This window comes from Orbicella faveolata, unplaced genomic scaffold (genome assembly GCF_042242905.1).
Source record: "Orbicella faveolata isolate gen_17 unplaced genomic scaffold, um_ofav_v1 contig_36, whole genome shotgun sequence".
Classification (NCBI taxonomy): Eukaryota; Metazoa; Cnidaria; class Anthozoa; order Scleractinia; family Merulinidae; genus Orbicella; species Orbicella faveolata.
The window spans coordinates 8,186,416-8,204,086 of NW_028301565.1; the positions used below are offsets into that span (position 1 = coordinate 8,186,416).

A 17,671-nucleotide genomic window follows, 5' to 3' on the forward strand; every position below is an offset into this window, starting at 1 on the left:
ATTCTGAATTTCTTCCTTGAAGTGTACTTTTATCAACTCTCTTCCCTGGCTGTTTTAAAGACACTTGGTAAAAGAGTTCGTACAAAGAATCTTTTCACCAACTGTTGAATAAGCTGTACAACGTGACTACAAAAGTCACGGCCAAAAGGCCAAAAGTCCTTGGCATACTTGTCAAGCCATATTTACTAACCATCTTTATGCCCTATGTTAAAAAAAAATGGTATTGCAAATTTGCAAAAATCTTGCATATAAACAACAGCAAACGCGTCCTGTTCTCTGCTGGTGAGGGTTGTCCAATACACAGTGTATAAGTTTAGCTTTGGAAAATTGGAATGTAGTGTCATTATCAGTGGTCTACCGAATACGGAGCCGCCCAAGAAATGTCATTTTCTTTCAATAAGTTTAGAAGTTTTCTAGTTTTAATAGTTTTCGGGTTTCAAAGGTGCATCAAAACAAAATTTCCTCGATTTGTATTTGTACAATGGATGACTTTTTTGAACCCTCGTTAAAGTTAAGTGTTTGAATAATTAGTAAACAACGTAAACGAAGCACGCAAGTGGAACTAACCAAGCTGCTCAACCGTAAACAAATCACGAGTCTTCAAATTCCAACAGATCCGCTTATAGTAAGAAATCAGCGATCTAACTGTCTGGCAAACTGCTATGTCTGCTTTGAACATCGAAAAGTCCATAGGGCTTTTATCATGGTGACGTCTTACATAGCAAAATGTCTGCCTCATTTGAAGCAGAAGAGATATCGAACAGTCGAAATGTTTTGTTTTCGCCGCAACGACAATCAACAACAACTGTTGAACTTGACGAAATGGAATTATTGCCTGGTCCTCTGAGTGCAGATGAAGAAGCATTTTTTGAAGCTGTTCAAAGCGGCGACAAAGAGTCAGTTCAGAAACTACTACATGACAAACAAGTCGACGTCAATTGCAGAAATACTAACGGAGAAACCGCGCTGCAAATAGCAGTTGATGAGGAAGCAATCGATATTATCAAAACGCTCCTGAAAAATCAGGCAGAAATTGGTTCAACGTTGTTCCAAGCTGTTAGGAACAATTCCTTGCAGTGCGTCAGGATTCTCGTGGCATATGATTCGAATCGGAGAATCTCCACTGCAAAAGAAAGAAGTTCAGCAACGACATCGAAAACACTAAATTCCTCAGGGAAGTTTGATGAGTTTCTGACGCCGCTCGGCTTGGCTGTAGTGAACGGAAACTATGGAATTGTCGAATTTCTCGTCAGCAAGGGATACAAAGTGGAAGATCCACAATCACAGAAAGCTCAAGATGCCGCCGAACGAAGTGAAACGGAATCGATGGCCAGGCTTAAAGATTCTTTGGTAAAATTGAACACTTACAGAGCTCTAGCAAGCCCTCTGTATACATCTCACCTATTTCTGCACCAAAGCAAGAATTTGGGTCTACGGAACGCTGAGCATGCAGCTAGCGACCCCTTGTTCCGATCTATAGTATTAAAGAAGAAACTGAAGGAATTAGCAGTCAGCGAGGACGAGTTTCGTGACGATTATCGAGCCCTTTCAGCTCAGTGTGAGAATTTTGCGATTCAGTTGCTTGATGAGTGTAGGAATCTTGAGGAAATCGCTGCTGTTATGGACATGCCGGAACTTGAAAAGATGGAAGAGGAAGTGCATTTGAGAGAAAAAGAGAAGCGATTGCGTGTTCTAAACCTTGCCATAAAACATCACAACGTCAAGGTAAGCTAGACTTCAATACCTAATTGGATTTGTAATCGTGTCTTTTTTCCTCATTCTCGTTATGTCGGTTGTCGGTACGTACTCGTCATCAGACTATCTCAGAACTTCTAGCCTGTTTACAACTGCTGTGTAGAGTGATTTTCTCGCTAGCCTGCGAAATAGCCTACGTGTAGCCGTACTTAACAGCCCCGCACGAAGCGGGTTGGAGCTGTGCGCGAGAACGAGAACACAAGCGCGACACAAACATTCCGCGGTTTTGCCGCGCGTGTCACACTGCTCCAACTAACAACTCGCCTCCAATTATTACTACCTTTCGCCTTCTGTTTCCGGCGTGAAACAACAGGCAGTCTAAAAGCAACTTGGGGGTCTCAAGCTGAGCTAAGATATTTTCCCGAATCAAGGGAATTTATAAACTTCTGTGCGTGTGGGGTTTTTGTTTATCCTAGCAAGTATTAGCCAGCCTAACAATGCCTGCATGCGGCTTCCAAGATTTAACTGATAAGGAATTTAGTTCATTGGTATTCTGTTGCTTGCATAACGAATCAGAGACTCGATTATGCAGACTAACCGACAATCACGGACTGTTTAATAGCAACTCTTATATTCTGAGGTACTTTTAGCGAATTAAGAAGCACAAATAAAGACAACTCATTAGTTCTTATTGTGCATCGCTGAAGCCAGAAACCATATAACTGAGAAAATTTGTAGAAGGTCTAATATCAACCATAGTGTTTTGGTTTAAGTCACTCAGAAGGTTTCAGCTCAGTAAACCTAAATAACGCATAAAAACAAACAAACAAACAAGATAATAGACCAACAGTAAAATAATCTTCGATAAAACAGTGAAACATGTCCACACCTTTAAACCGTGAAACACAGAAACCGGCATAAACAACTCATAAACACAATAAAGAAAACATACCTGCACTTGCCATAAATAACTTGCTAAATTCTAAAATAGCGCTTTTGTTAGTTTGTCAAAAGGCTGTCCTCTTCAAACTACATTTTTAAAACCATAAGCTAATCTCACTGAGCGGATTTTCCCAGAATGTCATATGTTCAAGAACTCAAGCACATCTTTCAGGTGTACCAGTTTAGACTATATCTCCTAGTTTATGGTTAATTGAAAGATTAACTGAATTTGTTCTCCGATAACATCTCCTTTAGCACACATGGATCATGCTTTCCAAAACCAAATTATTTGCAAAAGCTAACGTGCTGGAGAAGGCTAGCTAACTATCATGACACGTGGAACTATATGGCAGCAGATAATAATTTTCTTTTTTGCTGAGATACTTACGAGGGTACTATCAAGGGATTTAGCTTCATTTTTGGTCAAACCTGGGCTTAAGTGATGACAAAATACCAACTCTCCTACACGAAATGCTCAAAGGCACCGAAATTAATTAAGATATTCAGTGAACTGTTGAAGAAAGAGCTAAATGCAATCAGTATTTAGCGATAAATCCAAGACGAAATGGCAGAAATTGAAAATTGACGTCTTCCCCACCGTTTCAATTGAGATCACGCGTAGTATGATAGCATCTCTTTAATTTTATAGCTTTAATTTAGTACACTAGAATAGTAATTGTGTGATCTCGTTCTCTGTATTTTGGTGTGTCTTGTCGTCTGTTTCTTTTGTTTTACGTCATCTGTGACCGCCGGATACCTACAGAAGGAAGCGAGTTATTCAGGGCCCATGCTCTTAATATTGCCTCTTTAGAGTGATGTCTGGTAAGTGCATTTCCGTGAACCAACAGGCCGGGTGGTTTATTTCTGCTTCTTATGTTCCTCTACACTCAAACTTTTCCTACATGACATGTTTTGCAGTTTATAGCCCACCCTTACAGTCAAGTGATGTTGAATTCAGTCGTGTACAAGGGAACATCAGGATGGCATCAACTGTCTTTTCTCATTAAATTTGTTCTGGTCATGTTGTACACCATTGTTATGCCGCTTTGCATACTGGGATATATGCTTACTCCGTCCAACCGTTTCACAAAGAAGCTGGAGATACCGCTGTTCAAGCTGATGAGCCAAGCCTCCTCTGTTCTATGGTTTCTGGTTTTAGTAACAGCGTCAGCCTTCCAGGATAAATATGACTCGTTTTTACGTCTGACACCACTGAGTAAGTTGACCTTAATGTTGGGTATATTTTTATAACTTTGGTTTTCAAGTTTGTTATTTTGAAACAAAATTCTTGCAGTCAGTACTTATTATATTATGGGGAGCAGGGATGCCGTAGTGGTGAGAGCGTTCACCTCCCACCAATGTGACCCGGGTTCGATTTCGGCCTGGTACCATGTGTGGGTTGAGTTTGTTGTTGGTTCTCGCCTGGCTCCGACTCCTCCGAGGGATTTCCTCCGGGTTCTCCAGTTTTCGTCATTTCACAAAAACTAGCATCTCCAAAATATAAAGGATCCGCATGGAAACCACTAAGGTTGATGTGGCTTCCTCTCTAAATATTGTAATTTGTGTATTTATGCCGTACCCAGGCTACCTTTAGATTCTGTTTAAAAGCAAGTCATGGTGTAAACCTTCCATATAAAATTAACCCAGCTTACATGTTGAGTTGCTGTGGAAATTAAACTAATTTATATAAAACTGAAAGTTCTGCGCCAAATCCCAAATTTTAAACAGAGCTCACAGACTTATCTAATGATGTAGGTGGATGGATCCGTTTACACACAGGATTCTGGTTACCGAAAAATCACTGAGAACTTCCCCAGCAGCAATCAACACTCCGAGAGAATACCCTTTGGAGATTTTATTGCTTTCGCTCGTAAATCACACTTTTTACCAGGGTTTTTCCAGTGTGTTAACTCGTTACTGATAGTCCACGTTTTAGTTCCTTCGACTCTTAATAAACAAATTAGGTTTTTGTCACGTAATGTACGAAATCTTGTTTTTAAAGTGCCAAGCTGGAGATTTTTTTTTTTCAGTTTTTAATTACCGGCTAATTTACATACACTTTCTTTTAATATTAGTTTAGACATTCATGATACGTCAAGAAAATACCTCCTTATTCACGATTCTCGCTACCTGACTGCAAGGCAGTGTTTGGCTGCATCAGTATTGCACATAGATCGTTTTCACGTGACGTCATCACTTTCTAAAATCCAAAACGAAAGAGCCTCCAAAGTTTTTGTCTTCATCAGGCACAAGAGGCGGTATATTTATATCTGTTTACAATTTTACAGCTCAATAGCGTGCTTCGCTTGGAATCCAGAGCATTTTGAATTTCAGAGTTATGGAGACGAGTGACACAAGGCTATGATCGAGTGTGTCGAAAAATATATACTTATCCCATGATTTTGAGCCTTTTTAGAAGTTAAAGCATTAGGAAAAGTGCTTATGTAAATGCTTGTTTGATCAGTACTGATAATCAGTCGCCTAGATAGCCAAAGTAAGTTCCAGATGTTTACACTATTTTCCGGCCGTCATATTGGTGTACCACGGAAGTACACCAACATGGCGTTTTCATACTGGGCTCTGTAAATATCGGCGAAACATTTCGACGAATATCTGAAGTTTGGGGAAACGCACAGGCCTAAAACTTGAAGAAATGGCTTATTTAGTTATCTTCTATAACATAATTTCATAGCTTTTTCCACCGGATGGTTTTCGATTTATTTTTTTATTGCGTGAGTGTGAAAACGACCTATTCTAGAACGAGCAAGGGATGACTAATGGTTGATTCCATATGTAATTTTTTAGCTATAATCATTGGAATCTGGGTGATAGGAATCACTGTTCAGGAAATCAAACATTCCCTGCACCAAGGGAGGGAGCGATACTTGTCAGCCTGGTGGCACCTCGCTGTAATACCCATGATCATAAGCTATATTATTGCTGCTGTCTTATGGATCGTGGGCTACGCATTCATTGCCTCGGATTCAGGTTCTTGGACTGTGCATGTTCGCCAGCTACTGGGCTCCACTTCACTCGCCCCATACCACCTCCTGCTGTTGTCTAACAGTTTCTACTCCTTCGCAGTGATTCTGACATTCTTTGAGGCTTCCCACGTTCTTCTGGTTGACTCCACTTTGGGACCGCTTCACTTATCGCTCATGAATATGGGCAGAGATATCATGAAGTTTTTCGTGCTTTTTTCCCTCAACGTTTGTGCGTTTGCTCTCGCCATGAGAAAACTGTATTCACAGTACGTGCAGACCTCGACACAGGTCACAAAGAACAGCAACACCACAACAAGCCACGCCTTTGAAAGGTATCTTACCCTACCTCTAAACTTTCCAAATGCTAAATACGACAAATGATAAATATAGTTAAACCAAGAAGTGTAACCGTAATACCAAGCTTTCATGACAAACCACATGAATTGTATCTCTAGAATCATCAGGCCTGGTTTGGTAGCTGGTTATTACGCTGTATGTATGCACCATCTCAGTAGACATGCAGTGTAGTAACATGCTATCCCTTCCGAGTCATTTTCCGTGCTTTGCGCTCGTCATACTTCCCTGGATAGAGTTTTTAAACCGTTCTTTCGTAATTGCTGTGTGTTTTATTACCAGCTGATGTCAAGGTGATAAAATTGGTTTCAGATTATCAATGATAAAAAAAACATTCTATATTACTAAATAATCTTTTTTTGTCTCTTGCTTGACAGAATTGAGGGAGTATTTGGCACCTTATTTTGGGCATTGTTCGGGCACGTAGAAATGTCCACCTTCAACACCAGTGACCAAGCTCAAATAACTGAAGTCACGGGCCATTTACTGTTCGCCACATACAGCCTCGCTTCCGTGTTGGTTGCACTGAATCTTCTCATTGCCATGCTCAGTAACACCTATAAGAAAGTGGATGTAAGTTTTATATTAATGCATGGTCTCTTAGGAAGCATTGAGATTGTTGATTCACTATTGGTTTCTTTAGGTATTTTTTATGATCTGTTGTGCATTGTTTCAAAAACCAATGTTTATCACGGCTCGTTCCAGAAAGTAATGGAGGACATAGTTTGAGACAGTGTTTTAATGACAATCTCTCGGACCCCGAGTTGACACGCGAATAAGATGCGCACTCTTCATAGCATTCAAGCACACAAGCAAATAGCCCATTTCCGAGTTGACCGAAGCCTCTCTATCAAAGCGAGGCCTGTTGCAAAACCATTCATATGAAAATAAATTTAATTTGCATGTGAATGAAATTTCATTTTCATATAAAAGGACGGACACCAATACTCGCTTAGAGAAAGAGGCTGTAGATGATAATTCGGAAATGGCCTAATCACTGACCCTTACCAAGAAAATTATTTTAGCTGGCAGAACGTCCAACTTAAAAAGTACCGTTTGTAGCGATTGAAAACAGTGTTTGTGTGGGACTCACATGTTAAATAATTCACTTCCTAAGACGTCCATATTGAATTCAAAACGAAACAAATCAGGCAAAAGATTATATTTACCCAAATTTGAGGGAAGTACCTAAGCAAGAAGGGTGTCGTCTTTTTTCCGCTTTTTTTTTCTAATCTAGAATTCGTTTTAACAGACGACTATGTTTCTTCACGTGAAATTTCAATTAAACGTGAAGTGGTCTCTAAGACAAAGCTTCTAACTGTATTTCTTCTTACAGGAGGAGAAAGACATTAAATTCAAGTTTGCGCGGACCCGTGTCTGGATGTATTACGTCAGTGAGATTAGTGCTCTGCCTCCTCCATTTAACCTGTTTCCTATAGACAAGGCCGCTATGGCGCTTCACTGGCTCGCAAGACGATACCACTGGATTACAAAAGTAAATTCTCTGGTGTAAATGAGTAGCGCTTATCTGATTAACCCTTGCTCCGTCTTTAGTCCTATTTTGATACTAAAGTACATGTGAGGAGAGACGTGTTCAATTCCTTTCTTTCGCAGTGTCTTGGACATTTTGAAAGTGGACAAAATACTGTCAGAGTGAGGACAAACGAGAAGAGAGTAAGTATTTCTGCGGGGGCAAAACTGCCGAGTGTTGATTGAGGTTCTATACTCTTGGCACCAAATACATTGATATTTTTTACTTGAATTGTCTTTTCGGAGAAAAAATAATCGTTTTGTTTCCTTTGTTCTAGCGCCGAATCGTCATCAAAAATCTGATTCATCGCTATTTCTCTGCGAAAGAAAAACCACAAATCGACGAGCCTGAAGAGGAATCTCCTCCTCCAGTAGAGATACAGCACAAACTAATGGAGGTCACAAAAACATTACAGAGCCTGCAAAATGTGGTCAAGCGGTTTCGTCATCAGACCCCAACGGTAAGCTATGTGAAGCCATGACGTGTTAAGCACTAGAGATGATAGGCAATGTGGCGGAATACACAGAGCTGGGCGTTTGGTGCAAACTACCCTGCACATGTTCTACTATTGCCATTCATAGAGAGCTAACAGTCATAGAGTCCTTTGGCTCTTCTCGTCAGATAACGCACGTTAATATTGCAGCTGTTATTGAATTCGAAGTAGATTGCCAAGTCCGCTTGATCAAGTTGGGCAGGTTTTTGCTTCGACTTGTAATTGGTTATTTGCACTATTTTCAGACGTACGTTGTGACTGACTGTTTGTTTGCCTTTGTTAACGAGTCGGAAAACCCGTTTTCAAGATGACTAGGATATTTCATTTTGAGGTCAAAATTAAGGCATTTCTTCAAATATCACAAATACTACGATTATCAGTTGAGTAAGGCACGAGGGAAGTTTGGTTACGAAGTTTTCGCCTTAAAATTATAGTGTTGTCACGGGCAACTTACCTCGTTTCCATTGGTAGCAATATCAACGGTCGTTGGTCGCTTGTCGCGTCGCCTACAATTTCGCGCGCTTTGCTGCCAATGACGTCAAAGGCCGACAAGTTACTAATGGATACGGAGCCAGTTGCTCGTGACAACAACAAGATTTTTACGTTAAAACTTGGTGACCAAACTTTTGTCCCGCCTTACTCAACTGATAATCGTAGTATCAGTGTAGTTCATAATGACAGTCACAGACTTTGCAGGAGATTAATGCCGAGTAATTTGTGGCAACCATGACATCAAAACATAACGCACGATGTAGCAGGTATGATGTAGAGCCCGCACGTCTTTGTCAGCTCAAACAAAAGTAATTTACAGATACGTGACCATGCTAAGGAGCCTCGCAGCTCACGTCCTATAGATAAAACTAAGACCTCTGAGTCCTTGTGATGGAGCGTTCCCTTTCTCCACTCCTGTATGACAGAGCTACAATTAGGTCTGTCAAATATTGGGCTAACAGATACCTGCATCGACCACTGCCGACACAATTCTTTTTTGATATTCCCGGTTATTCGTAACGACAAAGAAGTATCATGACTCAGTAAAACGAACGAAATGATGTCGCGGGTATTAAACGTTTTGAAGTAAATAAGCTTAAATAGGAAGGGCATCCAATCTCGATTGCTAATACTGAACTCACTCTTTCAAGGAATTCATGCAGACTTTAAGTTTACCATAGCTAATTTCGCGTTTTTATTTTCGTTTAGGAAAAGAGAGACAACCAAGAAACAGAAGCTAAGTAAAAGATGAAGCAGTGCTTTCAGTGGAACAAGAGTCTTAAACAGAGCATTGTACCTCGACCAAGTCACCTCAAAATGAACGAATAAGGGGAAAAACAGGAATTTTTTTCTTGCCTGATGAAGTAATTTTTGTAGAAAATCAACGAATTTACTCAGGAGCCAAAAGTATAGTTGCCACATCATGATGAGTATACTAAAAATTAAATAATAGCATGCATGAGTGTGGTATTTTGCATTAGAAGTCAAAGGTATATAAATTGTATATACATCGTCAAGTGTCCATTCTTTCATGATTGTTACACGCCCCAGCTTCATGAATGATTTCTCATTCTGAATTTTTTTCATGAACTCTAGTTTTCGGATCTATCAATTATAGAAGCTAAAAGGGTCCGTATAATTTTATCACCAACTGTTGAATAAGCATTGCAACGTGATTACAATCCTAGTCCTGGCCGAAAGTTCTCGGGACTCGTGGCAAAGTATCACCCAATGAAACATATCGTGAACTGCCGCTTTTAAGCTCTGGACTTATACCACTTTGTAAGGGGCTTTGAATGGACTTATATCCGGGGGAGCCTTATAAGCGGCATAAAAACAAACGTTGCGAAATGAGCTGCAGCAGTGTTGATCTAAATAAATGTTTCATATAATGGTTTTCAATCAAGCTATAAAACATCTTATGTCGAACCTCTATTAAACGGCCCCCTATTAAACGAAAAATTGTCAGCTATACACTGTAATAAAAACCTCTATTCAACGGCCACCTCTATCAAGCGGCCGCGGCCAGCGTCTTGCCGTCCCAAGGGTGATTTTGTTTTGTTTTAAAAGGCCAGGAAGATTTGAAGTTCAATTTTTTTAGCCAGATGAAGGTAAAAGAATGACAATGTGGAAACGTAATTGTTTCTTAGGTATTTGTTAACGTTATGGACCGTATTATAACCATCATTATTGTTATACCTCCCAACTCAAATACGTTTTCCGAGGAGAACGTGTCACGTGTCATTGATCAAAACTCACTAACTCCCTAGGTCGAACAAAGCTCACTAACACCCTAGGCAAACAACAACTTGAAGTTTCGACTCGCACGTGATCAGGTCGTGCACCTTGAAACAGCGGCAAATTTGTGTCCTAATCGGCCTGATTTCAAAAAGCCGGGCAACGTTCCTCACTAGAGAAGGCATTCATTATTCAAGAAAAAGGATTTATAATTGCAAAAACATTTCAGATTAACAAAGGGGAAAATTTGAACATTTTGTGTCTTCAACCTTTTAATTGGTGCGCCCTCGTCAACTATCACACGATAGAAATCTCAAGCTCGTAATTTAATTGTTTAATAGAAACACGATGTTCAACCAATCAGCGCGCGTATTTTCTTAGGGGTGTTCTCTAAACGTTTGTTATATTTAACTCTTCCCATATGCAGTCGGTAACGCGACAAGTACGTCTTGATTCATTTAAAACATACTTTCAACTGCTATTTCCTGCTCCCTCATTAGTTTGAAATTTAACCAGAAATAGACTGGAATTTGTTAAAAAATCAGTAATACGCGTACACAACTCTTCCTCTGACTCCAAATGTGGATGACTCACTTACTTTTTGTGAGAACGTGCTGTAAATTACCGACTCGATCCATGGGGATCTAATCGCTCCTCATCAAACATAACAGATTGACCGTTTTCTCGCCTTTCCCGCTTTTCGTTCAATGGTATTTCACTTCGCTCAGGCGAAGCAGAAATGAAAAAATTACAGAGATCAGGGCAGGCTCACTTTCTTGGCGCCTCTTCACGAGACTCCTTCCCGCCGGTTCGTTCCGCTCTTCGCCGCTCGTGCGCGTGATTCGAGGGTAAGCCTGCTCGGAGGCTAATAAGCGGCAGTTTACGATAGTCTTAAAATGTGAAGTCTTAATTTAATATTCCGACCTCCCCTCGCCCCCCCCCCCCCCCCTCCACCCCACCCCAAAGCGATATTGGAATCTTGGGTCTACGATGGATGGACCAATATGTTGGGGGAGGAGGAGGGAGGTGAAAAGAAAGACCATTTGTCAATAAAAAAGATGATTAATTGTGGCTGAAGTGCCTTACAGTGCAGTCAAAGATAAATTACATTCAAAAGTATTTTATTAAACATATATTACCGCCATTTACAAGCAAAAATTATAATTTTATAATTGTAATTTTATCTACCTTGCAACGACAAATAACTAACTAAATCCTTAATTACAAAAGTGTCCATAGGATTTCAATTGATCTAATATTACGGTTGAATCATTAGGCTGCACTTCTACTATAAAAGTGGCAGTAAATATACATGTATCTCCCTCTGCTCCCCACTCGGGAATAGTTACATCAGAATTAAACCTTGATATATTTCTAAAATACTCTTACCACTAAATTTTCAAAACTCTTTTTCAACTAAGTGTATATTTGCAATGCAATGTATCTCTACTTATTTTACCACGAATTCTACCTTTGCTTCTTTGCATGACTCGCAGGTGGTAAACAGTAAATTGATAGGCGCATGTATAATTGCATACAAATTATATTTATATGCAATTATACTCCGGATCGAACAATCCGGGTTCGAGCCCTAGCCAGGAACATTGCAATTGCGCCACCCTGCAATGGACTAGCATCCCCGATCCCGGGAAGAGTAAAGCTGAAGATAAGGGCTGGTCTAATGGACCTTTAGACGCGATCGAACCCAGAATTACACCTACCTGCGAGTAGTTAAGAGAAGTCACTAAAAGTTTGAAAAAGGGGTTCTTGAGCAATGCTATAATTAAAAGAATTTAGACAAGTTTTGCCATCTAAGAAGTTTACAAATTCCTCTTTTACTTTTGTTAGTTATTCCGACCGTTTCGCAAACAATCACACCCTTGAAAGTAAATGGATAGTTTTCTCACGTTCTTTCTATGTCTCAGAATCGTACAACACCAACTACATACTCTAAGAATTGATTCCCGTTTTGGCATTCGTTTGGTTCTAGGGCCGGAAAATCAGACACTACTTTAAAAATTAAGAAAATCAGGTACTACTTACTGCAAAACGTCTGATCAGTTAAATACACCAAAAGGTAACCTTATCTTGCAACAACAAAAATTTTCAAAAGAAACACAAAGAAAATGATCTTCGCTGTTTTGATTCTTCTATTTTCATCATACTCTTTTTCTGAAAATCGTAGGTCAAGATCAGCATTACAACGATTTGCATAGTAGACTACGCTACATTCTAAATACTCTGAGAGACATCACCCATTTAACAAACTACCTTTAAAGAACTTGGAAGATTTCGTAATATTCTTCCTCCCGTATTTACTCTCTTAATAAATGAGCTTGTAGAGCGGTTTTCACTGAATTGAGTGTCGTAAGACCCAAACCAAATCAGTTACGTACCAATTAGACTGCTCAGCCAATCTCAAACCATAGTAAGACTAGTATAACCAAAACCATAGTAACTGCATGATTACTTTCAACACTCAATTGGCACGGCGGAAAAACCGCTGCTCATGCGCGGTAGATTTCGGTTCGTCTTCCCGCCTTTCCATTTTCAAAATGGCGGACGACGAATCAAAAACGAACACGTCATTGTCATGGCTTTTGGCAAGATCTTGCCCGCTCAAGGCAGTTACAAACAAGTCGGCTACTTTGGGCAATGATCCGTGCTGCTATTTTGACTGTGATCGAGAGGATCGGAACGGTGTTGTCAGTTTTCTCGGGCGATAAAGACAGCTCTTCCGAAACGAAACTTTCAGCTTTTCCAAATTCACCCGAGGTACCTTTTTTCCTTTTCTTAAGGTCGTGTCAAGTTCTTTAAGGTTTTGAACCGCAATTTCTTGTAGCTTGTTTAATTTTACGGAACATATAAAATATGACTTTTTTTTCGTGCTGATGAAAATTTTTAAATGCTATTTGTTCATGAACTTTTGTATCGTTGCCTGAAGAAAGAAAAGCGGAGGACGAATTCGTAAGTAGTACACACTAATGCCTAATGTTGTTGTGTTTTTCGCTTGTGTGCTATTCATTCGTGCTTTGTTTTGGAGACTGCAGAGTAAGGGGGAAATACATACTGCAGACATTATTATAACTGAATCGTGTTTTATCGAGAGCTAACCTTAAACAGGCTAACTGGAGAAAATATTCAGGCTAACCCTGGGGCGGATACAGAGCAGGGGTTTCGAGATACGAGCTGCCAAAAGGCGGTCCCCTGCAGGGGGACCAGTGGCTTTCATGCTGGAAATTTTTGAAATTGTGGTCCTTGAATTGGAAATAGGATTTCTGTTATTCTGAGGCCAAGTTAGCATGTTACGTTTTATTTCTTTTTTTTTTTTCAATCTAGGGGGTTCGACCGAACCAGCCAAAGCCCCCTAGATCCTTCCCAGCTAACCCGAGTGATATTCAGTCTAACCCTAGAACTATTTATGCTCAACTCTCACTTCTTTTAGCTTGAATAAGGTTGGTCTGTTTACTGTTGACACACAGTAACACTTAAAAAGTCTTCAGTCTGCATTTTAACACCTGACCTGCAGTCCTAAGTCTGCGTCTTACACCAACCATTTTGGAAAGCATGCCTTTTTGCAAAAAGCACCATTGTGAGAAAACACATGACAACTGCACCATCCCTCCTCCCCCAATAGTAAGTTTAAGTCTTGTTCCAAGGTAATACCATATGCCATCTCTCCTAGACACTTTTAAGGAGAAGGTTCAGTAGCCTACACTGCAACAAAATTCTACTGTTTCATATAATTGTGTTCCAGATAAATTCTATACCCTTGCAGACCCTGCCACCAAATTTTGTTTACTCTCTCCCCCAACTTCCAATCATCTTAAGGGGTCACCACCTTGTTGTGGAGGGATGGTTTTTGTATCTAAGACCCTATGAGCTATGTCAGCTGGAGTCTTGTACTTCTGGTAGGTTGAAGGATAGGGACCAGACAAATTGTGATCACCTGGCTTTCTAGGTTGGGTGTTGGGCTGAGGGCTGAGGGCTGATAACCCACTACTGTAGAAAGTAAGACTATAGCAGATACAGAAGATATTCAAATCTCTATCAACATCAGTGAAGTAGCAAGGGCTCATATCATAACACATGCATTTGGAGCAAACCCCTTCCTCTGAACACCCCACTGAAAATGCCAGTTCACATTCATACTTTCCTTTTCAAAATTTTAAGTTTCGAATTCTTCCCCCCCCCCCCCCCCCCCACACACACACACACACACACAACTCAGAATTTCCATTGAACTCCCTTGAGGTGGATATGGTTATCTTCTGGCACCGCAATTCACTTTTTGGTAAATTAATCAGATCAGGCAAATGATGTCTCAGCAAAATGTTAATCTGATTAAAATGCAACTTAGAGATTTGCAATTCCAAAATAAAAACTACTGTTAAGTTAACCTCTCCCATTCCCAAACAAAGAGACCAAACAAGCATGACTAGAATTGTTTCATTAAAAACACCGCCCAAATATAGAAAACTAAACTGAAATAAAAATAAAATCCAACACAAACACACACGCAATGAGGATCATTAAAAAACTGGATCATTGGATAATGCAATTTGAGAGTTTTCATTGTTTTAGCCATCAGGGGTTATGAGCCATTATACCATGCTCTACAAATATGGAAAGCGTGTGCATGATTTTTTGAGCATTTTTATTGTTATTTAAGTCTAGTTTTCTATATTCTAGGGGCCTTTCTAATAAAACAATTATTCCACTCGTGCCTGTTGGATATGAGAAGATTAAAGCCAACTCAGCGCTATGTGCCTTGTTGGCTATCTATTATCTCATATACAACATGCTTTTGTGGAATAATTGATAATTATTCACTCCCTAACAAGTGAATGATGCGTGATCCAAACAATTACAAAATGGCTGGCGAAAACTTATGTTCCGCCAGTGTTTCTCAAACGGAAATCCTGAGAATACAAGAAGATACTGTACCAGAAAATACAAAAAAGTCTTCAAAGTTTTGAATTTTCAATTTTCATTTCAAGTAAAAATGAAAACTTTGATTGAGCAATGAAATTGTTTTGCAAACAGACTTTTCATTTAGATTGCTGATTTGAACTGTGTTAAAAGACCATTTTGTGAGATTGTGATCAACAAGGATTTTATCGCAGGTTAACTAGACTTGCCATGTTAGAAGATTCTGTCAAGAATTGTGCACATCTTCATACCACTTGCATGTTTTCAATGCATGAATTGAGAGGTCAATTAAATTATCTTTTAATGGTTTCCTTTTCATCTGTTGTTGAGATCACTTTGTACATATACTAAAAACTTGTCAATCTCAGTGAATAACAGCCACTATTCACCTCGATTGCAAAGAATAATTGTTAAATATCGCATAAACTTCCACACCAAAATATTATGATCTGCAAATTTTTAAGAAGTCAAATCCCAACCAAGTTGTTTACCAAACTATAATTTTTCTGTCTTCAAACATTTTTCTTTATTAATTACTGGGGAATCCTGCATGTTCCATGCATTTGGTTCCTTAATTATCCCTTTTATTATTCCTTAATCTTTTTATGAAAGGGGACATATCATTTAGTATCCTCTCCAAGGAAGATGGCATTCATTTCATCCATGAAAAAAACTTCTTCAAGTTGATGTATATGGCCGCGTCACACTGTCTCCAGCCAGAGAATCAAGTAATTGAAAGAGAGGAGGAGAGTGTGAAAATCTGAGGTCTAACTGTGTAAAAAAAGAGGAAAAAATGTAAAATTAAATTAAGCTATACTTTGGCTTCATCCTTTGAATACTTATTACATTGCAAGAAGAAATGTCATTAACTTAGTATCTGCACTGTTCATACATTATACAACACTGCATAGAGCATTAAAGACTATGCAACTCCTTTCAACCTATATTGTGAATACCTCAGTCATTTTGCTAGCTTTGTAACTGGGAAGTTTAAATCATGTAGTACAACATAATCATGAAGTACAACAAAAGGAGTGTTACTTCTTGAGGTTTCACTCAATAAATAATAAATAAATAAAAACATTCCATTAACCTCATCATCAGACTAATTAAACCCAAAAAAGTCTGCCTTCAGGTCAAAAAATAATTTTACAAGATAACTTTTAAAAACTCTTTCAAAACCACGCAATTAGTCCATTCAATAACAACAAAACAAAAAAACTTAGTGTACATCTGTCATATCCGATTCTTGCACCGCTGCAAGAACTTTTAAATTATAGACAACACAAGCCAGAGGATACTTCCAAACGTAGAAAGAAATGTGCCACCTTGAATAGCATGCTGATATCCGGACTGAACATAAGTTGGCTACGCTTTTAAAACATTCATTGCATGTAAGATTTATATCCTTAAATCTACAAAATTAAGCTCATTTACAGTACAGTGTCAACGGTTTTCGTCATTTATTTATATGAACATGGCAGACAAAAAACCTAACGGGTCTCTTCCCAGAGGCAAGTCAAGATATGACGGGTAATTCAAATGATAGCGAACAAAATCTTCAACTTTTAAAATGTAAACTCATCGAGCCAAAAAGTTTCCGAAGCCACACACGAACTAGAAAATGTTGCCACTAGCAAAAATCAACCATTTACGGAAGGAAAGGAACGAAAACTTGGCTTACCTTTCAACATAGCTTTCCATTATGCTGTGTTCATTGTGTTAAGTCATCTGTACACCAATATCTGCAGCAGAAGAGTATTGTAAATAAACTGAGCACGTGCCTCCGCTTGGCACAAAATGAACACGACACCAACGTACAAAAGAAATCACAACACAAAGAATAACACTCAAAGAAAGCGACAAAACCAGGCTAACATTTGCAACATACTTACTTTTGCTTAATCCGCATACTCTGTGACAAGTAGAGGTTCTAACTGGGTAAAAATCCACAATATTTCTTGCTGTTCGATGCTCCCGATTGCAAAATGTTCAGACATTTTCGAAACTTGTTTGCAGCCGCAAATTGTCAGCGGCGAGCGCTTGAGCATGCTCCAAGACAACGGATTTTTCAGCCAATCAGCGGTTTTTCCGCCGTGCCCACTCAATTGAAAACCTCTCTAATAAAAACAAGCAATGTTAATATCCTATTGCCATTAGGAAGTTGGTAAATTTATAAATAAGAGAAATACTCGGTAAAAAAGATTGATTTCAACTCGTATCAGCTGTAACTTACAGGTTACATCAAGTTAAGCGGCAATGTATGGTACCGAATTGTAGTATCCCATGGCAAAGGATTTTGCGAAATTCATTTTTTCTGATTCTTGCGATGTTTTCTTCCGTATCCTCGCAGAAATTTACTCCAAAGCTTTAAGGTAATTATGCCTTTTACGATTATTTTTTTCTTCAATAAACGGATTCAACCAACATCATTTACATGTTCAACAATTTACTCTCAGACCTACAGAATAAATGCTACAATCAATAGGTTGAAACATGAGAGGAAGGAGT

General features: G+C 39.2%; 1 protein-coding gene and 1 long non-coding RNA gene across 2 annotated transcripts; one reads left to right on the forward strand and one right to left on the reverse strand.

The window, feature by feature from the left end:
* Positions 1–551: 551 nt before the first annotated feature.
* LOC110042945 (short transient receptor potential channel 3-like) lies at positions 552–9,892 on the forward strand. The gene is made up of 8 exons (XM_089274937.1): positions 552–1,725; positions 3,556–3,853; positions 5,443–5,953; positions 6,353–6,548; positions 7,312–7,470; positions 7,590–7,649; positions 7,784–7,966; positions 9,200–9,892. Exons 1-8 carry the CDS (start codon positions 727–729, stop codon positions 9,233–9,235), a joined length of 2,442 nt encoding a protein of 813 aa, XP_089131063.1. The 5' UTR covers positions 552–726; the 3' UTR covers positions 9,236–9,892.
* A 5,544-nt stretch (positions 9,893–15,436) lies between these two features.
* Positions 15,437–17,244, reverse strand: LOC149102164 (uncharacterized). Its single transcript, XR_016202441.1, has 3 exons — positions 17,056–17,244; positions 16,845–16,905; positions 15,437–15,931 (listed from the first exon to the last, which is right to left on the reverse strand). It is a non-coding gene; the product is annotated as an uncharacterized LOC149102164 (long non-coding RNA).
* Positions 17,245–17,671: the final 427 nt, after the last annotated feature.

Bases quoted from the DNA above. Each gene is read 5' to 3' on its own strand.
- LOC110042945 (XM_089274937.1), top strand. From the start codon at position 727: ATGTCTGCCTCATTTGAAGCAGAAGAGATATCGAACAGTCGAAATGTT. The intron at 3,854-5,442 runs GTAAGTTGACCT...GTAATTTTTTAG, and splicing joins TTTACGTCTGACACCACTGA to CTATAATCATTGGAATCTGG. The intron at 6,549-7,311 runs GTAAGTTTTATA...TTCTTCTTACAG, and splicing joins ACACCTATAAGAAAGTGGAT to GAGGAGAAAGACATTAAATT.